The sequence below is a fragment of the Herpailurus yagouaroundi genome, unplaced genomic scaffold (assembly GCF_014898765.1).
Source record: "Herpailurus yagouaroundi ecotype Mexico unplaced genomic scaffold, PumYag 199, whole genome shotgun sequence".
Lineage (NCBI taxonomy): Eukaryota > Metazoa > Chordata > Mammalia > Carnivora > Felidae > Herpailurus > Herpailurus yagouaroundi.
Window position 1 is genome coordinate 14613669 of NW_024412430.1, and position 26179 is coordinate 14639847.

General features: G+C 44.3%; 1 protein-coding gene across 1 annotated transcript in view; it reads right to left on the minus strand.

Moving 5' to 3' along the window:
• Positions 1-3550: 3550 nt before the first annotated feature.
• PUM3 (pumilio RNA binding family member 3) overlaps positions 3551-26179 on the minus strand; it is a 41360-nt gene continuing 18731 nt past the window's right edge. Inside the window, exons 13-18 of the mRNA XM_040449444.1 lie at positions 24212-24292; positions 18917-19059; positions 11683-11905; positions 10094-10181; positions 7200-7290; positions 3551-3839 (exon numbers count right to left, since the gene is read on the minus strand). Coding sequence (XP_040305378.1) covers positions 3707-3839; positions 7200-7290; positions 10094-10181; positions 11683-11905; positions 18917-19059; positions 24212-24292 — 759 coding nt within the window. The 3' untranslated portion in view covers positions 3551-3706. The remainder of the gene's footprint in view (positions 3840-7199; positions 7291-10093; positions 10182-11682; positions 11906-18916; positions 19060-24211; positions 24293-26179) is intronic.

Here is a 26179-nt window from a genome sequence, read left to right on the forward strand (position 1 = left end):
GCCTAGACATCCTGCGGTCTGGAGGACTTCAGTGAAACAGCAGCCCTTACACCTGTGCTATAATAACAGGCTAGGCCTGCCCGTTTCTAATCAGGTTTTAGGGTCTTAAATATACAGAGAACCAAAGATCTCTCCAGCAAAGCTTCAAACGCAAGAGACCAAAGTAAACCAAAGAGCAGATAATATAAAAGAGACAAAGCAAAGTAAAACAAAACAAAGCAAAATGAACATAAAATACAACATCCCGAGAAGTAAGAGAGAGTTCATCCAAGGCACAAAAAAAAAAGGACACTTCAGTGGAAAGGCTGGCAGAAGATGGAGAGGAAATATGTCTCTCATTTCTGGGCAAAACAAAAAGCCAAAGAAATGAAAATAGAAAACTAGAGGATCGGGCGCCTGGGTGGCTCAGTCGGTTGAGTGTCCGACTTCGGCTCAGGTCACGATCTCACGGTCCGGTCCGTGAGTTCGAGCCCCGCGTCGGGCTCTGGGCTGATGGCTCAGAGCCTGGAGCCTGCTTCTGATTCTGTGTCTCCCTCTCTCTCTGCCCCTCCCCTGTTCATGCTCTATCTCTGTCTCAAAAAAAATAAATAAACGTTAAAAAAAAAAAAACTAGAGGATCAAACCAGCATTCAAAATGGTAGTTAACAGCAATTCCAAAGAATAAAGAAAACAGGAAAAAAAAAAAAAAAAAGAGACAGAGATGGAAATGATACAAATGCAACTCTCAGAAGGGAAGAACTGAAATTTTCTAAAACATCTCCAAATGCCCGGCATGAAGGATGGAAAACAGACACACCTCATACACCAATGCACAATGACCTGCAAGATAAGGCAGCTGGGGATTAAAAAGTGTCCTGTCACCTTCCGGAGGAGCACTGCCCCTGCAAAAGGGCACATATAAAAAAGGGTGGGAACGAGGGTGGTGTAAGGGTTCCATAGCAACCCGAAATCAAAGAAGATATTGACCCACATCCTTAAAATTTTGAGGCAAAATTAATTTCCAACCAAAATTCTATATCCAGCTCAATTAGGCACCCAGGTGTGAAAGTGTGTGTAATGAAGACGTTCACTCTCACCTGCGTTCTTTCATGGCAAGTTACTAGAGATTATGCCCCATTCAAGAGGGGCTTAAACAAGAATAAAATGCATGGGATCCTGGAAATGGGCTTTCCGTAGGAGAAACGAAGAGACGGCCAGGATGATGATGGTGGCTGTATAGCAGGTCCTCAGGACATCCAGAAAGCCAGTTGCCTCCAGGAGGGGTGTCTCTAAGGGGAAATGGGAATGCTAGTCGGCTCAATGTGTTACAGTGTGGAAACTAATATTGGGAGTCAGGTTAGCACACTCTTGGCAGCAGGTGTCTAAGGATCCAATTCAAAATGGCCTGATGAGTGGGCTTATTGCCTCACGGAACCAGGAGTCCAGTAGCAGGGCATCTCCCAAGGACTCATTTCTCCCGCAGATCGACTTTCCATCTTTGGCTCAGCCGTGGTCAGCATGCTGTCTTCGACGTCTGCAATAGCATGCCTGCTCTGAGCGTCCAGTGAGCACATCCGAGGTTGGCTGGCATGAGAGGGACCCTTCCTGGGGGCGGGGGGCCTGTGATCTAAGAAACCTTCCCCAGGAACCCCACTTCCAAGGTTCACTGGCCAGCTGCCTTCAATCCACCAGTGACTCAAGGAATAGGCCCCTGGGATTAGTTCACACCAGAGTTCTTTTGGACAAGCCACACCACGAAGTGTTCGCGTGGCCCCGCGGAGTGACGGAGGAGGCTGCTAAAACCTCAGCACTTCTAGGACCCACGTGTGGCACAGTGGCACCAAAGCACACCAGTTAGGACACCGGAGCCGTGGGGAAAGGTGGGGACACCTGAGTAATACGGGAGCCTTTCCAGGCTGAAGAAAGGAGGAAGATGGTACCTGCTAGAAACGTTGAAGCAATTCTGATGAGAAGGCTGGGGAAAACCAGGAAGGATGTAGAAAAATAAGCGAATGAAAATGAAGGAAGCAAGTTGATTAACACCAGGAAAACTGAAATGGTATGGGCCACGTAAGGGCAGTTCAGTGCTTAATTGTTTACCAACCTAGGGCAGCATCACCACGGAAGACCTGAACACGGACTTCTCCAAAATGATGCCGTTCTCCTGGGACGACGGAGAGAAGATGGGGACCAGGGCTGGGGAAAGGTCTCCATCTGTAACGCCCACAACCAACATTTGAAAGGGAACAAATAAGACCCGCAGTAAAAACTCCAAAGCAAAACGCAGTGGAGCCGAAAAGAAGAGGAAGTGGTTCCTTCCCAGCTGGGCAAAAGCAGGGGTGTGGAGGAGCGGGCAGAGGAACACAGGCTGCGCTGGCCCCACTCTACTCTAATTTTACATGTTTGTTTAGTCTCGTAGACAGAACAGTAGCGATGTTTTCCTCCTCTTGGTGAACACACCCTTTCCGTGGACAACACAAGCTCCCAGTGTGTTCGTCAAACAGAAGCAAGCTCTGCTGTTGGCTTTTCTGGATTTACCTCCTCACCTCAATCCCCCACCACCCTGAGACCCAGCGGGGGTTGGGGAGAGGACCCCCAAGTTACAGGCATGGGTTCTCAGGCTCCAGGGCCAGGTCTCCCTGTTCCTGACAGGTGGGATGCTGGTATCCTGTGGGGGTGCGGGGGGGGGGCAGTGCTGGACCCCACAGTCCAGCCAGGTAAGGCACAGCAACTGCGCAGCAGGTGTCCTGCAGTGACAGACCCCAGGGTGTGTCCGGACAGGCTACTGAGAGAAAGCTTTGGGGCTCAGTGTCCATGGTGACGACGAGTCTACCAACCCTTCAACTTTGTTGCTGAACGCCAAGCACAGTTTTAAAGTTCAAACAACCTACCAGCGCCTAAATTTAAATTTCTGCACTGTTCACAAATTTGCATTGCCTTTCTTCTAACTCGAACCCTGTCAAGTCTTCAGCTGCTTAAGGCAAAGTCCTAAGGCAAAATGCCTGATCACAGGGAGCTATTTACTGGGAAGGCGCGGCTCCCAAGATAGGGAGACTTTCCCGGTGACCTTGACCTTCACCCAGCCCCCACTGTGACCCCCTCATTCTTGTAGCACATTTCCTCTCAGGAGCCTGAACTTACCTGAATGCCTGGCCAACAAAATCTAACCCGAAACCCAATCCCCAAACCCAATCCCCAAAGCAGCAGGGAATGTGGCGGCTGCTGTCGCCTCAGGCCATCCTGTCTCTGGGTCGTAAGGCTTCCTGAAGTGCCTGCAGAAGGCTTAATTTTCACCTCACTGCTCCCAACAGACTCCCCAGGGCTCCCTTTTTCTACACCCTGACTTCTTTCAAGGTCCCCAAGTGCCACCTCCTCCCTGAAGCCCTCTCAGACCACTGCTCAAGGAGACCTCTTCTCCCTTGAATCAACTCTTGCTTCTACTTGGGATGTATCTGGTTGGTCCCCCTGTATACGATGGTTAAGCCTTTTATGTCATGGCCTCGTGTGATTTGCTCAGCACTCCAAAGACAGAAGACTTGGCTGGGATTAAAAAAAAAAAAAAAAAAGACCATTTTTAGAAAACTGTTTTATAAATAGACTCTTATACAAAGAAGAAGCACATATACAGAGCACCCAGACTCCCAGGAAGGCGGCCCCTGGCCCTTCTTTCCTGCTCTGGGAAAAGAGAACAGGAAAGAAGATTCCATCTTGTTCTTAACTATCTCCACTATGCGGCCAGTTTTTCAAGCAGCGTTTCTATTCCTTTGCTGGCATTTTTGTTTTTCTCCAATGTGGGAATGAGGCCTTTGAGTCCAGCCTTGACTTTGTTTGCAACTTCTTGATCGGAGCTCTGGAGAAGGCTGAGGAGACAACAATCAACCAATAAAAAAATGACATTTCATAAAAACCCCTAACCATCTGCCAATACTATCTCCACCCAAGATAGAAAAAGTTCACCGATTTGAGAGACAAGCCTGACAATCATAAACACATCTTTTTAATTCACCAGATGAATGAGGGGAGCTGGGAGCCTATATTCTGAGAGCACATAAATAGAAAACGTTTTATAATCTTGCTGGCAGATCACACGGAACTCCGTTCCGTACAGAATGGGTCTTACGTTCGCTGGTTATCTTAGGACTAACACCCGGTCTTAAATGTGTTGACTGCATGGATTCTAGCCCCTCTTTCCTACCCAGATGAAACTCAAGAACAGAAACCTTGTGTTTTACTTCTCTATTTCACGGTAGCATGGGGCACACAGATGACCGAGAAGACTTCCCTGAGTGACCGCGTAGCACCAGTGACCAGGGGCCACGCAGGAAAGGTGGAGGGCCCGAGAGGGAAGCAGCTAAGAGCCTTCCTTCTAAACTCCGTGGCTAAAACATCCAAAAGGGTGAGGAGCTTAAGGGCCTAGATTTGAAACCTCTCTCAGCCACTCGGTAACTGTACCCACCAGAGCGTGCTATTTAAAATGTCTGTTTCCTGACCTAGAGACGGGATCAACAACAAGAGCCACCCCCTACCAGAGAGATTTCTTGAGGCTCAAATGATCACAAATGGGAGGCACCTCGCCAGGGCACGGCACTTAGCGAGTACTTCATGAACGGGAGCCACTAAAACAAACCAGTCAGCTCTGCTTCCTGGAAGCCTGCTGGAGCCCTATCCCCACAAGGGAACGGATTCCCAGAGGCTGCTACCAAGAGCCCGCGAGACCCCTTTCTCTTTAAATAGGGGCTGGGGCACAGGCACCCGACTGTAGAAGACCAGGGCTCCCCCCTTCTGCACGACCACATTTAATGCTGACCTCAGAAACACATCCTAGAAACAAACCACTTGGCATTTCCCCAAGTCCCTGGCCCTGATAACTTGCGGCACGTCCACAAAGAGGACGGTTAGGTCAGCAGCACCGAGCAGCACTCTGCCGTTGGCGGGGGACAAGGCCCAGCTTGCCACTTGCAAAGGTGCGAAGTAAAGTGCCCTTTTAACAGATTCGTGACTCACTGGGTAGTTTCTGGCTAAGCACACACTCACATAACGCGTGGACGTAAAGAAGTATTTCCTGAACACACGCGCTGAATGTAAAGCTAAGAATTTTACATACACCATCTCCTATAGTTTGCAGAACAGCCTATGATTATTACTAATCTAATTTTACAACCAAGAAAATGAAGGTCCACAGAAGCTGAATGATTTGCCCAAGACCGCACAGTGAGCTGGGATCGAAACCCAGGCAGGGTGTCTAGAACCCACGATGATCTAAGTGCTAGAGGATTCTGCTGCCCTGAGTCGTTTTTCAGATAGCCGACAAGGCTGATACTCTTTCTCACCAAGGTTGCCTTTTCACTTACTGTAAAAAAGATCTAGGAAATACTGCACAAGTTTGAAGTAAAATACACGAGCAGAGAATTTTACCAAACAAGTCAAGCACATGACTGTTCTAAACCCATTAAAACTGATTATTGTATTAATTATTAGGTTATATGTAGTTCAGCACCTCTTCACAACCTCAAATATCTTACATGCCAATGTTCCAAAATAAATCTGTAGTATCCTTCTAATGTTTGAAATCCACCCAAGAGCAGCTCTGATTGATGAGCAATCTTTACAAATTAATTTCATGGCATGGTTGAAATTTTTAGTTAATTGAGCGTTAATGAAAGAATATGTCAGTAGGTGTTAACACTCCAAACGCTTGGTAAAGAAACTCATATTAAAAAAGCTCACGTTTCGGCTAATGGATTCTGGCTGTTCAACTTCAACTGGAAAATGAACTAATTTTCATAAGAAATGAACAAAATGAACTGCACCACCCATATATTTGGAGATCCTGAACTACCTGAAGTAACAGATGTCTGTATGGACCGTGTTTATGGGTATATGTGTACCAAAATCAAATTGTAGACCGAAGAAAGACTTCTAACTTTTACAAACAAAACAGATCAGATCAAATTACACAGCATGCTGCATGTGACATACTGTGGGAAATTCAAACGTATCCCCTTTTCCAAACCTCGGTAACACAGCAGGGGAAAAAAAAAAATCAGCAGTGATTACTTCACAATAACAAACAAATCTATTTTAAATGAATGCTGTTAATAGAAGGGTTTCACATCCAGGAACAGAACGTACGTAAGTTTCAATGACCTGTTAATTATAAACTCCAAGTAACTCTGGAGAACAACAGACAAGTTGAGCACATGCCTCAATTCACAAATCATCAGTATTCTATCATTTTAATTAGAAATAAACAATTAGCATGCAGACTTCAGTAGCAAATGCTCCCAGAATCCTTTTAAGAATACTGGAAAGTAAGAAAAATGACACGTAAAGTCAGGCATGATTTAAAAAGCAACTTTGTCAGTTTTCACAGGGACAAGACTAATTCGTTAAAAAGAATGCAATTACAATTTTGGTCAAAACCATAAATGTGAAACAATCAAATGATACACTGTGTGATCTCCTATTTACACGTGGAGTCTAATTTAAAAGAAAAAGAAAAGCAAAACAAAACAAAACCCAGCTCATAAATACAGAGAACAGATAGGTGGCTGCCAGAGGCAGGAAGGGTGTGTGAGAGGGGGAGACTGTGCATATGCACGAGGAGGGTCAAAAGGCAAAATGTCCAGGGGTTGCCAACACAGCCTTCCAGGAACAAGGACCAGTGAGGAGATGTGACACTGGCCGGACTGATGGCTTATTACTTCGGAACGTACAGTTTAAGCCCAACCAACGCGAAATGCCAAAAGGTGAACGAGTTGCTACAGATCCCCTTTTTTTTTTTTTTTTTTGAGATCTTTAATTCCCAATGGCCATAATAGTGTTCCAGAAAACGTGTATACTGGGCAAATCCTATGAATTACATAATTTATAATAATCGGGTGTCGGAGGGCTCCATAACCTGGGGAGAAAAGAAGGTCGTGAAAGTGACCCCTACACGTTAATCAGACGTAAAGCGCTTTCCTGAGTAGAGCGAGGGAGCAAGAGAGAAAATCCAATTCTATTTTGGTCAAAGCCGTAAAATAAACTTTTAAGAACCGACTGAAAGAGTTACGTCTGGCCTCTGCTATTTGCTGTGCCCGTCTGCACCCCGAGGGACCGGGAGCGATGGCCAGCGATCAGACACCAAGGATAGACCCAAGGAAGAACGTGGAGGAAGGGGCTTCTGCGCCAACAGGCAGGAGGAGGGGCCTGTGCAGCCAAGGCACACACGTACGTACCTAGCAAGAATAATGGCACCTCGGTTTACACTGGCCCAGGACCTCAGGTTCTTCACACCAACATGCTCTACAAGTGTTTTTGCGAAACAACCTGAAAAATTGAAAAATACACTGAAGCTTAGTGAACATCACACCAGGATTTAAACTCCCAATCTACTTCTCTACTGCCCTTAAATCTACAAATATTCTAATAAAAAAGTGAATAAAGAGAGTTCTGACTCAATCTTCCTTAATACTAAAAATTCCAGCTCTGATTTATTTGATGTGTGTTTTTAAATTTTTTTGTTTATTTCTCGGAGAGAGAGAGAGAGAGAGAAACAGAGAGATAGAGTGAGTCAGAGTGCGAGTGGGGGAGGGGCAGACAGAGGAGACACAGAATCCGAAGCGGGCTCCAGGCTCCGAGGTGTCAGTACAGAGCGTGATGTGGGCGGGGCTCAAACCCACAAACTGTGAGATCATGACTTGAGCTGGAGTCTGGCGCTTAACCGACTGAGCCACCCAGGTGCCCTTCATTTTTATTTTAAAAAGCCATTAATGTCCTACAATTCTCTTTTACAAAATGTTTTATTTATTTTTGAGAGAGACAGAGTGCAGGGGTGGTGGAGAGAGAGGGAGACACAGAATGGGAAGCAGGCTCCAGGCTCCGAGCTGTCCGCACAGAGCCTGACTCTGGGCTTGAACTCTCGAGCTGCAAGATCACGAACTGAGCCGAAGTCGGACGCTCCTCCGACGGAGCCACCCAGGCGCCCCTGTTTAATGTGTTTCCAATACAGCCATTTCCTTCTACTCTGATCCAGGTTTTAGACTTTGTTTAGAAATAATTACTCAGGACAAACAATGAATTCTTATAAAATGAGCACTTGGTCGTACTTGCATCTCTTTGTACTATTTAATGATTTAACCCTGACCTGAAAGGCATTCAGGAAGTGAACGTTTGACAGCAACACCTCGTGCTTGGATGAGAGCAAGTTCTCCCTCGTGAAAAATGCTCACTCAGGAGGTGACTAGTGGTCACGTGACTATTGTGATTGACACCTGGTAATTTCTGTCTACAAAGCTAGCCATTCACCCGTCAAAAATGTTACTCATCTTGTGTTATTAGCTTGCTTGTCATTATCAGATTCCCAAGGGCTTGGTATATTATCTTATTCACCGTGCGATGGAAGTGTATGTAACTAATTCTTGGACAAAGCAGAAATTCTGAAAGCTAGGGTTGGGTACAGATGGAAGTGAAGGCAAACCTATCTTGAAGGTAAGTATCTTGGGTGGCTGCATATATAATTCACTCAGAAGATACTCAAATGTGAGGACCTTTTAAAAGCCAAGAGGCCTAGGGTCATTTAGCTCTTCACGGCACAGGTCGAAGGACAGCAATTGGCCAGTGAGGCAGATGGTGTTTTCCAAAGGTGACTGACCACGACAGTATCCCTGTCCTGTGTGCTGTTCTAGAATGCTGCACATGCCCACCCCCATCCGGAGCTGGAATCAATGTCTTCTTTTGAACCCTGGTGGGCCTGTGACGGACTTAACCAAGAGATAAGGGAAAGAGCGATGTTAAGTAACTTCTATGGCTAAATCATAAAAGCACCACGTACCTGCTTTCTTCTCTTAGAGCCCACCCACCATGCTGTGAGGAAGCCCAAGCAGCCTGGCGGAATGGCACGAGGCTGCTGGACTTGGCCACCGCCAGCCATCGCCCAAGTGCAGAGATACTCCGACCCTAAGCCGAGCTGCCCCAGGTGACAGTGAAGAGAACAAAACCAAACCCCGATCAGATGTTGTTTGAGAACTACCAAGTTTTGGGGTGGCTTGTTACACGGCGACAGAGGACCAAGACAGCCAGCCACGCCCATTCGGAGCTCCGCGAATGTGAGGAACACGGCAGGTCCACACAAGCATGTTATAAGGCTGCCAGTGTAACCGAATTAGGGACAAAAGTCACTTGAAAATTCTTTGGATTTTAAAAGCAAACCAGACAACTTCTCTAACATAAACTCAGCTCAACAGAGCACTGAATTCTTAATAATGAAAAAGATGATTCAATACATTATTTTCCCTTCAAACTGTGTTACAAGCTGTCTCCTTTACAGGAAGCGTGCAATGACAAACAGCCCCAAGTCTCTGATCTTCAAGGGAGAGTGAGAAGTGACAACTGTACTACTGTACTGATCGCCCCACTAGCCATCAGGCTGCAACTTGCCTCAAGACAGAAATTCATGATCTGTCGCTTTGTCCAGACACAATGAGGGTTTGGGAAAGCCCTTCAGTGGCTACAATACTGGATGGAGCTCGAACTTAGTAACAGAAGGTCTGGTCAAAGACAGGACCGAGACAGGAATGGGATGCCACTTTTCAGGTGGATAAAAGATGCTGTCCTTCTCTTGAAAGCTGACTTTCTGCAGAGCAGCAAGCGGCCAAGCACTGGCTTGCTCTTTGGTCATATGTATTTTCAATGCCAAACAGGCATTAGCTCAAAATTCTGAGGAGGATAGTTTTCTTCTGCTTATCCTTTCCTCCAAAGTAGAGATAAATACACTTTTCAGCTGGGGGCAGTGACACTCACAAATCTTCCCCCCCTTCCCGCCCCCACCCCCTCAAGGAACAGAATGGCATTTTAGGGCTCTGGCCAGCCAGATCCAAAGCCTGAAGTAGCGAGGGAGGTGAGACAGTGAGGGAGGGTGGACAGAGAAAGGAAATTCAAGGATTATGGGACATAAATTTCCAACATCTACTAGAGCATTATTTGCAACCCCTAAACTACTTCTTGTTCATAGACATCATTTGTAAACACTCAGCAAGTGTCACTTGAACATAAATGACGGGCATACAGTTAGGGTCAGGAATTACTGAAATTCCACATGAGATACAGGAAAAGGTCAAGTTTCACAGCCTACCTTCTCTTCCACTTTCCTTCATCTTCTTATCTTGTTCTATTAACCACTTCAGAACGAGATGTCCCGCAGGATGCTCTGCGACGTGAAGCTGTAAGGGGGCAAGAAGGCAGGGACTTAAACAGAAGTCTTCAGCCACGCCTTGGCCGACAATCCATTCTCTATCACCGCACACAGGTGAGGACTCAGACAAGTTGGAAGTTCGACAACACTCAGGAGGGAGGTCATGATCAGGAGTGGCCCTGAACGCCTGGAGGGACCAGAGATCTGGCCCAATCCCCAGACTGAGAGGAAGAGGGACACCGCGGCCAGAGCCACTAAAAGGCACTTCAGGCGCGGCCTCATGACCTCCACGCTGAATAGCACCACGCGGCGCTCGTCCCAACGTCCTGCCAACCACTGTTCAGGCTGCAATAGGCAGTTCTGAGTGCAAATGAACCTGTGGGACGAAGCGTGACAGCAGAAACACTGACACTTGGTCCCCACGGGTCCCACAGCACCTAGGATCTCTCCTTATCAAGCAGAGACAACGCGCTCCATCCCTTACAGAGAAAACTCATCACGCCTACATCCTCCTGGCTGGTTTCTACGCTCTGCCCTGTGAGGGGAGGGTCCAGACCCAGGGCCCGCAGCAGGAAATAGCAGACTCCCCAACACACAGGCCCTGCCCGGTCTGACCTCTGCCTCTTCTTCCCTCTGCCGGCTGACCTCCCCTGAGCCCTCTGTCCCCAAATGAGCCGAGACCCTTCCCTCCTTCCAACTGCGGCCCATGTTCCTCCCTCTGCCTTTCTTCACTGAGCTACGATCCTCCGGCCTCAGTGTAAGCTTCACTGCCTCGGGGAAGCCTTCCTGGGGACAGGCTGGCTCCCATTCTTATACGGCCCCAGAGAACACGTACGTGTCCTTTACAGCAGGTATCTCCATCCTCTAGTGGGTAATTATCTGGGTACGTATTCGTGTCTATGTTGTGTTCAGCAAAACAGTAAGCTTTGGGGGATGGGGGAACAGGGCGGACCACCGCCCAACACAGATGAGGCATGTGGATCAAGGAACTTAAGAGGTAAGGCAGAAGGAGTCCCGGGCCAAGGCAGGCAGGCAGGGGAGCTATCAGAAAGAGCGGACTTTTTTAATGGGAGGGAACTTGGGAAGACTTCAAGGAGAGGGACTCTGGGCAACTTCTAGGATGAGTGAGGCTTTCTACAGGGACAGCACGGCAAAATGGGGACACAGGTGGCATCCAGGGTGAGGAAAGAGGCGCATGCGAATGCAGAGAGGTGCAAGAATCCACAGTGAATTCAGAACAGAGAGAAGAACACAGCAAAAGCTAGGAAGGCAGCCTGGTGCCAACCACGGGCCGCAGAGAGCCGCGTTAAGACGACGGTCTCGACTCTGCGGGTAAGAGGAAGTCACGGGAAGCTCTGAGAAGGACAGCCCTGCAGCGGCACCGTGTTCCGAATCCGCAGGATCAGATGTGCTGCGGGTTCGGGCTGAGGGGAGGCAGTCAGCATCGGAGTTCTCTTCGAGCCCTGATCTCGGTGGCCGGCGTCTGTGCGACGCTGCGGCTTTCCGCCCGTCTCGCGACAGCACGTTACCTCTCCGTCCTGGCCGCCCGGGTGCAACTCTGCGGCCGCCAAGCCGGCGATGGCGCTCATGGCGGGCCGGACGTCTCCCGTGGCAGCTCCCAGAATGCCGGGCACCAACACGCACGCAGACTTATCCAGCACCACTTCGCGGGCGTGTCCTTGCAGGTAGCTTAACAAAGCCGGAGAGACGGCCTCCAGGAGCTCTCGCCGGCGGATGGCGGTGTCCTTCTTACTGTAGGAGCGTGGCGAACGAGGCACTCGGGTGAGATGAGTGGCGAAGGAAAGACAGTGATCTTATCACCACAAAAACCTCTACGGGCTTTAAACAATCTGCGTCAGGGGCGCCTGGGTGGCTCAGTCGGTTAAGCATCCGACTTCGGCCCAGATCATGATCTCGAGGTTCGCGGGCTCGACCCCCACGTCGGGCGGCCTGGAGCCTGCCCTAGATTCTGCATGTCTCTCTCTGCCCCACCCCTGCTCATACACACACTCTCTCTCTCTCAAAAATAAATACACACTAAACATTTTTAAGAAACAGTCTTGGTCCGACTTGGCGTAATCGTTTCTCTCTCTCTGTGGTGCGCAGGTAGTAAGCAACTTAAGGGTGGGATACCTCGCTTTCATCTTTGTGTCTCCAGGATCTGAACAGTGCCTGTCACAGAATTAGCACTTAATAAATAAGTGAACCTTGCCCGATGTAATACCCAAACAACAACAACAAATTAGAAGACAGGATTAGACTACTTTATGGACTCTACTCTCTACAATATCGAATTGTGTGATACCAATAGCTTTAAAAATAAAGCAAAACTGATCTCCGGGGAGGACGGCAGAAGAGGACGCTAAGCCCACCTCCTCCCGTGGAAACACTCGATAACACCCACATCAGGGTGAACAACCCAGAGAACGACCAGAGGACTGGCAGAACAGCGTCTAAACCGCCAAATCTAGAGATGAGGCCATACTGGTGAGGACAGGAAGGGAGGAGACGCGGGTCGGAAGCTGAAAGGATGCCCACGACTGTCTGCAGTGGGGGTGGAGGAGGGAGAGAAACAGCCCCTCACGCGAGGCGGGCCCTACACGGGGTGTCTGCCTGGGGAAGACGAATCCCTGTAACGTGTGGGATTGAAACATGTGGCTTTGACAATCAGTGGGGCATAATCTCATGGGTTCTTACAATCAGTGGGGCTTAACACCCAGAACTTCCAGCATGCTTGGCTCTGGGAGAGCAGGGAGGGTGACAGAAAACGGAGTCCCCGCCTGAGAGACAGCACGACAAAAAGGCCTGTGGAGATACACAACATAGAAGCAGCAGTTCGAAAAGCACCCGAGATATGCGGGAGGGAAATCCGTTTACTAAGCTCACAGCCTGGGATGGAGGGGCAGGGATCTTCGGGACACTTCTACAGGGAAGAAGAAGCTGGAGGGTGCCACTTCCCTCCCCTGTCCCCTGGCCGAGGCACACGGACCCCTGTGGGAACGGTGCCCACGCAACACCGTCCACCTGATTTGCTAACAGCGCCCCCCATCTCTGAGCACTTCTGTAGACTCAGCCCTCCCGGCTAGGCCTCAGCTCCAGGGCCCCGCCCCCCCGCGCCCCCCCCCCCCCCCAAACAGACTAGCTCCACGCCGTGTCCTCTTGCAGACCTCCCTCCTCCAACACGCTCTTGGCCCAGAGACCATCCGAGGCAGGGCCACAAGCTGAGGGCGTGTGTGAGCAGCTCTGACAGGGGCCGGCACCACTCCGCAGCTCCCGCCTCAGGGAGAGGGGAAGTTAACCACACGCAGTCCAAGGCAGCGCCAGCAGGGCTGGGCGAAGACCTCTGGTCTGACAGCGGGTCCCGCCCCTGGGAAAGCTTCTCAGGGGACAACACAGGGAAGGCACCGCTGCAGGTCGGGGCTACTGCACCATGGCAGACACCTGGTCTGACTCAAATCGAGCCCGAGGCGGCCCCACACTGGCCCACTAACACAGGGGCCAAACAACAATAGAAAATGAAAAGAGATTAAGGGAATCAGCAACATCACCAAGTGTAATAATATTTGCATTGTAAAGATCCCAGAAAAAGAGAGAGAAAAAGGGGCAGAAAACTTACTTATAGAAGTTACCAGCTCAAAACTTCCCAAATCTCCCAAAGGAAACAGATCCCCAGATCCAGGAGGTAGAGAGAACCTCAACAAAATCAGCCCAAGGAGGTCCACACCAAGACACACAGTAATCAAAATGGCAAAACGTGCCGGAGACTTTTTAAAGAAACAAGAGAAAAGAAAACATTTACATACAAGGGAAGCCCCCTCAGGCTATCAGCTGATTTTTCAGCAGAAACCCTGCAAGCCAGAAGGGAGTGGCGTGATATATTCAAAGTTCTGAAAGAAAAAAACATGCTACCAACATACTCATCCAGCAAGGATATCGTTCAGAATAGAGAGATTAAGAGTTTCCCAGACAAACAAAAGTTAAAGGAATTCATCACCACTAAACCAGCCTTGCAAGAAATGCAAAAGGAGACACACCCTGAGTGAAAAGGAAAGACCGTAAGCAGGAGTAAGAAAAGTAGGAAACATAAAGGCAGCAAAATTAAGTATATTTATACCAATCAGTTGAGGGAGTCACAAAATAAAAGGATGTAAAAGTATGACACCATGCCTAAAATGAGGAAGGGAAAGAGGAGAAAAGTAACAATTTGGTGCTTTTAGAATGGGTTTAAACTCAAGTGACCGTCAACTTAACAGATTCCTAGATGCATAAGATGTCACATATAAACCTAATGATAACCCCAATTTAAAAACCGGTAAGAGACATGACTAAAATAAAGAAAAAGGAATCCAAGTATATCACACTACAGGAAGCCAGCAAACTGTGAGAGAAAAGAGCAATGGGAAGGAACAGAACTACAAAACAATCATAAAGCAAGTAACAAAATGGCAATAAGTACGTGCCTATCAATATTTACTTTGAACGCAAATGGACGAAACACTCCAATCAAAAGACATAGGGTGACAGAACGGATAAAAAAAGATTCATCTATATGCTGCCTACAAGACTCATTTCAGACCTAAAGACACATGCACAATGAAAATAAAGGGAAGGAACAGCATTTATCAACAAAATGGAAATAAAAAGATAGCTGGGGTAGCAATACCTGTATTGGACAAAACAGACTTTAAAACTTACAAGACCGTAACAAGAGACACATAAGGATACTGCAAAATTATAAAGGGGACAATCCAACGAGAAGAGATAGCAATTGTAAATATCCACGCACCCAATGTGGAAGCACTCAAATACATAAAGCAGCTAATAACAGACATAAAGGAAATAACTGATAATACATTAACAATAGAGGACTTTGAGAATCCATTTACATTAACAGACAGATGATTTAAATAGCAAATCAACAAGGAAACGGTGGCTTTGAATAACAGTTTAGACCAGATGGATTTAACATATATACTCAGAACATTCCATCCTAAAACAATAGAATACATATTCTTTTCAAATTTATATGGAATAGTCTCCCTAATACATCATAGTAGGCCACAAAACAGGTCTCAGCAAATTCAAAAAGACTGATGTCATATACCACGTATCTTTTCTGACCACAATGCTATGAAACTAGCAATCAACCACACGAAAAAATCAGGAAAGAACACAAACAGATGGACGCTGAATAACATGCTACTGAAGAATGAATGAGTCAATAAGAAATCAAAGAGGAAATTAAAAAATTCATGGAGACAAATGAAAATGAAGACACAACAATCCAAAATCTTCAAGATGCAGCAAAGGTGGTTCTAAGAGGGAAGTATACAGCAATACAGGCATACCTCAAGAAGCAAGAAAAATCTCAAAAGAACAATTTAATTTTACACCTAAAGGAGCTAGATAAGAAGAACAAACAAAACCTAAAACCAGTATAAAAAATATAAAGAAGGAAATAATAAACAGAGCAGAAATAAACACAACAGAAACTAAAAAAAAAAAACAATAAAACAGATGAAACCAGGAGCTTGTTCTTTGAAAAGATGAACAAAATTGATAAACCCTTAGGCAGCCTCAAATAAACAAAATCAGAAATGAAAAAGGAGAAATAACAACTGACACCACAGAAATACACAGGGTTACAATATAGTAGTATAAAAACTTGTGTGCCCACAAATTGGACAAGTTAGAAGAAATGCATGAATTCCCAAAAACATAGAATCTGGAAGAAACGGAAAATCTGAACAGGCCGATTACCAGCAATGAAACTGAAGCCGTGATCAAAAGACTTCCAGCAAACACAAGTTCAGGACCAGAGGACTTCACAGGTGAATTCTACCAAACATTTAATGAAGAGTTAATACTACCTATTCTTTTCAAACTACTCCAAAAAATAGAAGAAGAAACGCCTCTAAATTCATTCTATGAGGCCAGCATTACTCTGATACCAAACCAGATAAAGGCACTACAGAAAAATACAGAGAATCACAGGCCAATTATCTCTGATGAACACAGATGCAAAAACACTCCACAAAATAGCAAATCAAATCCAATAATACACTAAAAAAACACTCACCACAATCAAGTGGGATTTATTCGTGGGATGCAAGGGTGGTTCAATATTCACAAATCAATCAAAATAATGCATCAACAAGAGAAAAGATGTTTCAATAGATGCAGAAAAAAGATGTGACAAAATACAACATCCGTTCATGATAGAAACCCTCAACAAAGCAGGTTTAGAGGGAACATACCTCAAGATAATAAAGGCCATATATAACAAAAACCCACAGCTAACCTCATCATCAATGATGAAAAACAGCTTTTCCCTAAGATCAGGAATAAGACAAGGATGTCCACGCTCAGCACTTTTATTCAAGAGTACTGAAGGCCTAGCCACAGCAATGAGACAACACGAAAGAAATAAAAGGAATCTAAATTGGTAAGGAAGACGTGTAACTGTCACTGTTCGCAGAGGACATGATACGATCTAGAGTAAACCCTAAAGACTCTAGCAAAGAACTACCAAAACGGATAAATGAGTTAGGGTCACAGGATACAAAATTAACAATCAGAAATCCACTGCATTTCTATACACTAATAATGAAGTAGCAGAAAGAGAAATTAAGGAAAAAAAAAACTCCATTTACAATTGTACCAAAAAGAATACGTAGGAATAAACTTGAGCAAGGTGGTGCAAGACCTATACCCTGAAAACTATAAAACACTGCTGAAAGAAACTGAAGACACAAACAAATGGGAAAACATTTCATGCTCATGGATTAGAAGAACAAATATTGTTAAAATGGCCAGGCTACCCAAAGCAATCTACAGATTTAATGTAATCCCTACCAAAATGCCAATAGCATTTTCCCCAGAACTTGAAGAAATAATCCTAAAATTTGTATGGAACTACAAAAGACCCTGAATAACCGAAGCAATCTTGAAACAGAACACAACTGTGGAGGTATCAAAATCCCATATTTCAAGATATACTACAAAGCTGTAGAATCAAAACAGTATGGCACAGGCACAAAAAACAGACACATAGAACAATGGAACAGAAGAGAGAGAGCCTAGAAATGAACCCACAATTATACGGTCAATTAATCTTCAACAAAGGATTGCAAGGCAAGAATATGCAATGGGACAATGACAGTCTCTTCAACAAAGATATTGCGAAACTGGACAGCTATATGCAAAAGAATGAAACTGGACCACTTTCTCATACCATACACAAAAATAAACTAAAAATAGATTAAGAACCTAAACTGGACACCTGAAACCATAAAAATCCTAGAAGAGAGCATAGGCAGTAGTTTCTGTGACATTGGCCATAGCAACATCTTTCTAGATATGTCTCTTGAGGCAAGGGAAATGCAAACAAAAATAAACTACCGGGGCTACATGAAAAGAAAAAGCTTCTGCACAGCAAAGGAAATAATCAACAAAACTAAAAGACAGTCTACGGAATGGGAGGAGTTATTTGCCAGTGACATATCTGATAAGGGGTTAGTATCCAAAACATATAAAGAACTTGCACAACTCAACACCAGAGAAACAAAGAATCAAATTAAACAAAGGGCAAAAGACATGAACAGACATTTCTCCAAAGAAGACCTACAGAAAGACAACCGGCACATGAAATGATGCTCAACATCACTAACCATTAGGGAAATGCAAATCAAAACGATTAGATATCACCTCACACCTGTCAGAATGGCCAAAATCAGAAACACAAGAAACAATAAGTGCTGGTGAGGATGTCGAGAAAAAGGAACCCTGTTGGCGGGAATGCAAACTGGTGCAGCCACTGTGGAAAAGAGTACAGAGGTTCCTCAGAAAATTACAAACAGAATTACCGTATGATCCAGTGATTCCACTAATGGGTACATACCCAATGAGTACAAAAACACTAATTTGAAAAGATAAATACACCCCTATGTTTATTGCAGCGTTATTTAGAATAGCCAAACTATGGAAGCAGCTCAAGTATCCATCAATAGATGAATGGACAAAGAAGATGTGGTGTATAGAGACAATGGAATATTGCCCAGCCATAAAAAGAATAAAATCTTGCCGTGTGCAACAACATGGATGGAGTCACAGAGTATAATGCTAAGTGAAATAAGTCTGAGAAAGACGAATAAAATAACATATGATGTCACTCATATGCAGAATTTAAGAAATAAATCAAATCAACTAAGAAAAAAAAAAGAGAGAGAGACAAACCAAAAAACAGACTCTCACCTACAGGGAACAAACTGATGGTTACCTACCCAGAGGGGAGGCGGGGACGGGAGTGGATGAAATAGGTGAAGAACACACTTACGATGATGAGCACTGAAGAATGTATAGAATTGCTGAATCACTATATTGTACGCCTGAAACTAAAATAACACTGTGTGATAGCCACACCAGAGCTAAAAAAAAATAAGTAAAATTAAAAAAAAAAAAAAAATTGCTCCAGTTTAAAACAAATAAATGCAGCAAAATCAAAACGGACCACACAATGAATGCCTACTCTGTGCCAGGCACTCAGAGGCATTCTTTTGGCACAATACATTTATCTCCTTTTCTAGATAAAAACTTTAAAGAATCTGCCAAAATTACAGGCTTAAAAATGGGATTCACCTTCCAAGTTTTAGAGAAGCACGATAGAGGATATGCATGCGTGAGGAGATTTCTGGAAATGTAAGCTACTCAAAATAAGCAACCACACCAGAAAACAAAGGGCTCAAGCCACTGTACTATTCTTACCTGTGTGCGTTCCCATCTCCTCTCTGCAGAACCTCAATAATTTCCCGCACTGTGTGTGCAGGATCTCTGGGGCTCAGTAAATACAAGAGGACCTTCCTTCCGTATTTGTCATTTATTATGTTAGGCAAGGAACTAATAATTTCCTGTGAAATCAAAGACACAAAAAATGAATCCAGGTGCTTAAAATAATGTGCACTTGAAATCCAAGAGGTACAGAAGGGTACATTCTCCACTATTTTTCCCCATGTACGTAAAAGAAAATATGGAGCTAAGTTTGAAATCATGTCATTAAAGCACAAGGATTTACACTCAGAACACAGACTGGAGTCTGCACTGTGACTAGCATTACTGAACAAATCCATTTATATAAGTGACCGAGCTCAAGGACTTAAAAAAAATATTTAACGGAGTTCTCTTCATTCACCATGACCAATAGTTCTTAGGCCACTATTACTAGGGACACCGCTTGCTGGGGTCACTGAGCAGATACAGTCAATTTGCAGCTGCTTTAAATGCAGCATCAGCATCGATGAAGAACATTCTTATTAGAATTTCCCCACTGAGATGTATGTGAAGACAGATAAAGGAACTCTGTTAAATCGCACAAGTGAATAAAGGCTTTTAAAGTTAGCTGCTTATTCATGGCAAATGAAGGCTGTTTAAGGATTGCATTGAAAACAAAAATGGGCGGGGAAGGAAATAAATGCAGAAAGACTCCACGGAGCAGTTACAAATAATTACACTCTATGACATTTCCAATCAACTAACCAAGAACAATAATCTCCTTTTCTAGTTGTCTGAATTTAAGTAACAAAGGCAATGTCATCCCCACCCCAACTAAGCTCCTGTATAAATGCCCTGATGTTTTCAGACAGGAAAGTCACTGTGAAAAAACTCCTGTATTCTTAAGAGAGAATCTGCAACAGAAAAAAATCGTTCCCCCCCACCCCAACATTCCTATTTCTTGCAACAAGCCCTAATAGATATTCAAAGCCATACGTGTTTGGGCAGCAGGGATTTCTGCAGAAGTGGCTGGGGCCACAGAAAAAATTCAGTCCAACACTTGAGGTTTTCAGATGAGGAACCCATAAACGGGGCAGGTGACCTGCCCGAGGACAGTGGCAGGGCTCTGACTCCATGGAAAGGAATTCTCTGTGAGATAATATATACTTAGATGTTCTGATCTCTTAAGTAACTACTGATTACAGTGAGGTTAGTAATTTAACGCAAGGAACCGAGCCAAAGATGAAGTTGGTCATCGAGGAGATCACAACGCTACCAAATCTGTGACCCAGACATTGGCAATGCCAGCTCCAGATTCCATGCAAGAGCCATGGTTCTCTTTTTAAGATCCCAAGCTTCCCTCATTATCTGCGCAAAAGTGTATGGTGCTTCCCGTGATCACCAACAGAAGCTAACACTTGTTAAGAGCTTACCAGGAACCAGAGCCAGTGCTGTGAGCAGAACACCCTTCATCTTAAATACTCTTCACAGCACCTTGATAGAGGTACTAGGGCTCCTTCCATTTCACTAATAAGAAGCCCAAGGTTTACACGAGTGGAGTGACTTGCAGGAGAAGTATAAAGGTCACTCATCACCAGTTTGTTCTTTGTATTTGAGTATATTTCTGATGTTTATTTTGTGTTTTATAATGAGTAAGTCACAGGGCTGTAAAGTACAGCATAGGGTACAGAGTCAACAATATTGTCATGACCTTGTTGGGGACCAATGGGGACGCATCACCATGAGGAGCACTGAGGAATGTAAATAACTGTGGAATCATTATGCTGTACACCTGAAACTAATATAATATTGTATGCCAACTTTACTTCAATAAAAAAAAAACTATGCAAAAACACAGGGAAAGGTTAAGATGGTAAGTTTGATATTATGTGTACTGTACTGCAATTAAATAGAAAAGAAAAAAAAAAAAAAAAAGAACACGAAACCAGGAGCCTCTATCCCTATGGAGCTCAAGTTCCTAGAAGCTGGCAGCTACCTCCTCCTTTCCCCAGAGCCCACCCCCCACACCCGGCCGGGCTCCTCAGGTGCCCTCCTGGTCTGTGAACGCGTCTGACTCTGTGAGCCCCGGGTCACGTCACGATTAACCGCTGAATGAACGGAGAGCAAGGACAAACTGCAAGGGTGTGGAGAGCAGAGAGCGCTGTCCAGAGACTGAACTGGGGCTTGGTCACAAAAAAGGAGAGCGTAGGCTGTGACTCCCACCTGACATTTCAGGAAAGCCAGTTACTGTGAACGGAATGCTTAGTAACACTGAGCTGTCTTGGCTATTTTTAAAAGCACCGCAGAATGCAACAGGTTTTGTGGTGTCTGGGTGGCAAATACCACACGTGACTCTTTGTAAACATCTGTGCAGGGTATCTGGCAACCCATCCATTCTGCTACGTAAACGCCTTAGAAAAACATGGAGACCTACACGAATGCTCATAAAATCACGTGGGATAGCAAAATCTAAAGAGAACTGAAGTATTTTTAAAATTATAAACAATCGAAGTCTCCAAGAGAAGACTGGAAAAATTATTCTACTCACAGTACAATACTATTTGGCACTGAAAATCAGGGATTTAGAACAGGGCGGGCAAGCCATGGCCCGTGGGTCAAATCCAACCTGCAGCTTGCTTTCACATATCCAAGGAGATAAGAGTGGTTTTCATATTTTGAAGGGGCGTCAAAGACAAAACAAAACAAAAAAAACACACAAAAAAAACCAAGACTAGGGAACAGAGATCATAAAATGGCTCACAAATCCTAAAATAATTACAATCTGGCCCTTTATGAAAAATTTGCCGACCCCTCCTGAATCGCACAAAGGCAATGCCAAAAGAAAAAAGCAAGGTGCAGAAAAAAACAGGCAAGGCATCGTTTATGGAGAATCTGTAAACCATATACATTTACATACAGTGAAAGGGCAAGGCTCCCAAACAACAGAGAATTCATCCCACTGGGTATGGGGGAGGGTGGGATACACAGTCAGGACAGGTCCACAAAAGGCTCGAACTTAAGTGTGCCTGTCAGGTTTTACTTCTGGTCAGATGCTGGGAGGCTGGGTGTCTGCTGCATCATCCTTTGTACCTTTGTGTACATTTAGAAGATAATATATTTTAAAGTATGCATCAATATTCTTCACTTTCAAACAGCAACTGGCCGGTCTGCCTACGTCCTTTTCAGAGGAACGTGCCGTCAGAGGAGCCGCACCACACCCACGATTCCAGGGTAAAAACGGATCAATTTTAGAAGCATGTTTATTTTGGAAAGTAAAGCAGGTGGAGAAAGAGGAAGGCTCAGATGACCGGGCTGTGGTTTCAACCTGACGTTTCAGGAAGTCTGGTTACCCCTGAACAGAAGAATGCTTAGTGGCCACGCTACGCTTTCTTGGGTATTTGTGAAAAGCACTGAACGCCACACCAGGTTTCGTGGTGGTATCGGCATTCCCGAGTTCCGTCACTAGCTATAACAGAGCGTGAGGATACACAGTTTTGTCAGTTAGAAGCAAGAGTTCAGCACAGAGGCCACTCTCAGGGAAAGCTGCCCCAAGTATGAGCAAGTCATCAGGAATGTAGCTTAAGTAGTTGTGGGAATCAAACCGGTAAGCACAAGGAATCAACACTGTTTCACAAGCAACTTCTAAGTGGGATGAATGCTTGGGCAAAAATTAATCTAGCAGACAACGGAGGCAAATCCTGAAGGGAGTCTGGCCTCTCTTGAAATCCATTTGGAACACTTATGCAAATTGCAGTTGTTGTGAAAATATTAAAACAAAAGCGAACTTTCAATAGCCCAGCCTGTTTCCATTTTCGTGAAACAACTTTATTCATTTTGCCAATTTATGGCCTCACATCTCTGTCACCGGAATGAAAAACAATCATTATTGATTGGAGTCAAAAGGGTAATAAAGTCACAAGGAACATGCCAAAATACTCAGTTTGTGTCATGAAAGTCTTGCCAACTTGTTTCTTCCCACAATCCTACCCCAAAGAAAGTCATCGCAATCTTAAAACAGTCAAGGGGAAAGTCGCAACATGACAGCGAGGGCATGAGAAATTCACACACACTGGGACCGACAGCTGGCATCTACCCCTGGACCAGCTGGTCCCTTTTTTCTACTACACCAGCTCTACCGGTCCAGACCGGCTGCACAGAGAGGCCACAGCACCACCGCATGCCAACAGGTAAAGTCTCTTTCTGAACGTCCACAAGGGAGAAGCTGCTTTTGTCACTAAGATTGGCCGAAGGGCCCCACCTGTATGTATGAAACAAAGGTTCCTGTAATCCAAGTCTATACAGATCATACTGTTTTAAGAGGCTTCTAATTTTGGTCACTGCTACCAATGTTGCAACTGCTCATCCCTACCCCCGTGACCTCTGTCATGTACCCCACACCGTTTATGCACTAGAAAGAAAGGAAGGGAAGGGAAGAAAGGATCACATAGTCAGAAGTCAGAAAAAGAGGCAGGCATCGCAGAATGCCAAAAGGACGACTTAGTTTTCCTGAAGGCAAACCTAGGGTTAAATGAACTGCATTTCTTTATTACCACTTCATGGTTGCTGGACCAGGCTACAAGGAACTGCTGAAATGAAAAGGAATTTTCTGAGAATTTTTAATAGGATTCCGACAAAGCTTTCACGGAAGCTCTAAGGAGTATCGCAATTGAGGGAGTTTTATCAGCTCCATCCAGGAAGGGGCACTGATAAGTTGGGTAATTGTGCACAGGTCGTTTCTCCAAAGGAAGGAGAGAAAGGTCATGGGCATCCGTTCCCTGTGGGTTCCTGACTAACTGCAGAATTACTATGGCAATGAATTTCTGAGCAAACCCGAGCACTGCGTTGCTAATTTTTCATTTAGCATGTCCTGTGGTCTGACAGCCATGTTATCCTAATTTAACCAGTCTTTTGCAAATTTAAAATAATATTAATATCAAGTTACAGTATTGTTGTTTTATACAGGAAAGAAGCAAGTGTCCAAAACAGACTTAACTGAGTCAACTAAAAAAATAAATAAAAACTTGGTGGTAATCATTTTGCAATAAATGAGTATCTCAAATCAACACAATGTATTCCTTAAATTTACATAATGTTATATGTCAACTATATCTTATTAAAATCAGAAAAACAAAAACAAATGAAATACTAAACAAACGAACCAATTAATAAATAAAACTAACAAAATACTGGCAGAAAGCACACTTCCAGGTCTTTACACTTATAGGTATGAAGTCAAACTGACACAGCCACAAATTTAAGTTCTATCCAAGACCATCAGAATTAATTACTTACTGATATGATTATCTGCTTCACAAGCTTAGTATCATCAATACAATCAAATGCCGCCAATAAGACCAAATGGGAGTACTGGCCCTGTAAGAAAGGGAAGCCAGGAAAGGTTAGAAACATGTACAGCCTCTCCCCTTTAGTATACCCGTGGAGTCACTTTATAAAGATTATCAACCCAACGACTATCTAAAGTGATAGAAACAAGACAGATAAAAGCCATTCAAAGGAACTTCCTCTCTTATCAGGACCTAGTTAATGATATTCTAGGTTGATTACAAGAAACAAAGAAAAGCAAAAGCACATTCTTCAGTATCAAATAGGCGAGACTCACTTGTTTTTTAACCAGGATGTAACACCTCTCAAAAATAAGTATCCTGTTAATAAATTACTACTTGAAATTAAACTCAAAAAGTTCAAGTGGAAGTGGGAAAAAACCCCAAGAATGTAGAACTACGTATATATAATATCAATCATGAGAAAGAAAGTATATAAACTCATATAATCACATATAAGATACAAAATACACATGTGTACATAGAAAATCCTGGAAGGAAGGACACTGTAATAGTTTCATTTTCTTTTGTATATTGTCTAATTTCTTTCTTTTTTTTTAACGTTTATTTATTTTTGAGACAGAGAGACAGAGCATGAGGAGAGGGAGACACAGAATCCAAAGCAGGCTCCAGGCTCCGAGCTGTCAGCACAGAGCCCGACGCGGGGCTCGAACCCACGAACCACGAGATCATGACCTGAGCCGAAGTCCGATGCTCAACCCACTGAGCCACGGCGGCGCCCCTATTGTCTAATTTCTTTAAAATAATCCTGTTTAATTAGAAATAGAAACACTAAAAAAATAAACTAAAAAAATATATTTATATAATGAATATGAGAATTAGGTAAAAATAACCGCTTTTAATATAGCAGCACAAGATCAAAACATGTCCGTGGTGACTTAAAGGTCACCTCTTGAAATAAGAGAATTACTTCCGCGATGCTGACACTGTTCCAAAGTTTAAGAACTTCTACTTTATGAAAAAAAGCGTTTTCATGGCTTGTGGCATATTCTTTTTGTATCCTAGGTAATGATAAGAATCATTTTTACTTGGAGAGGGTATGTGACTTCTGAAAATACTCATTCAGAGCCACGTATAAAGAACATGGCAGGTAATAATGTTTCAGTCAGAAACTAACCAGAGAGGGATGCCTGGGTGACCCAGTGGGTTAAGCTTCTGACTCTTAATTTTAGCTCAGGGTCACGATCTCACAGCCATGAGATCGAGCCCCATATAGGGCTCCATGCTGAGCGTGAAGCCTGATTAAGATTCTCTCTCCCTCTCTTTCTACCCCTCTCCCTTGCTCACACACACACTCTTTCTCAAAATAACTAAACAGTAAAAAAGAAAAAACTGGAGAAAACTGACAAAGTCTAACATCGTTACCATAAAGACCAACACTACTAAAAATGGGCAAAGAACATAGTTCACAGAAAACATGGGACAGCTGGCTTTAAGCATAGGAAATAATACTCATTAATTAAGGACAATAATTAAAACAACGAAATACCATTTTCCACCTATCATATAGGCAAAAGTGAAAACTCTTGCTAATATACTAACTTGACAAAGGTTTGAGAAAAACAGGCGTGCTGGTCACTGATGAGAATGTACAGTCATTCGACTTCTTTGAAAAGCCAAGTGACAACATTCATAAAAACTTTAAATGCACATACTTTCAGATCTAGCAATTCTATCTCCAGGCATTTATCTTCCGCAAAGGCACAAAGGGCATGTCCTTTAGCACTACTAGAAATAACAAAAAACTAGAAACTACCCAAGTATCCCACAGTAGGGCCTGGTTAACTGAGTTACGGAAGTCCTATAATGAAACACTATCCGGTCATTAAAAAGAACGAGGGAGGTACAAAGTGTGTGTGTGTGTGTGTGTGTGTGTGTGTGTGTGTGTGTGTGTGTG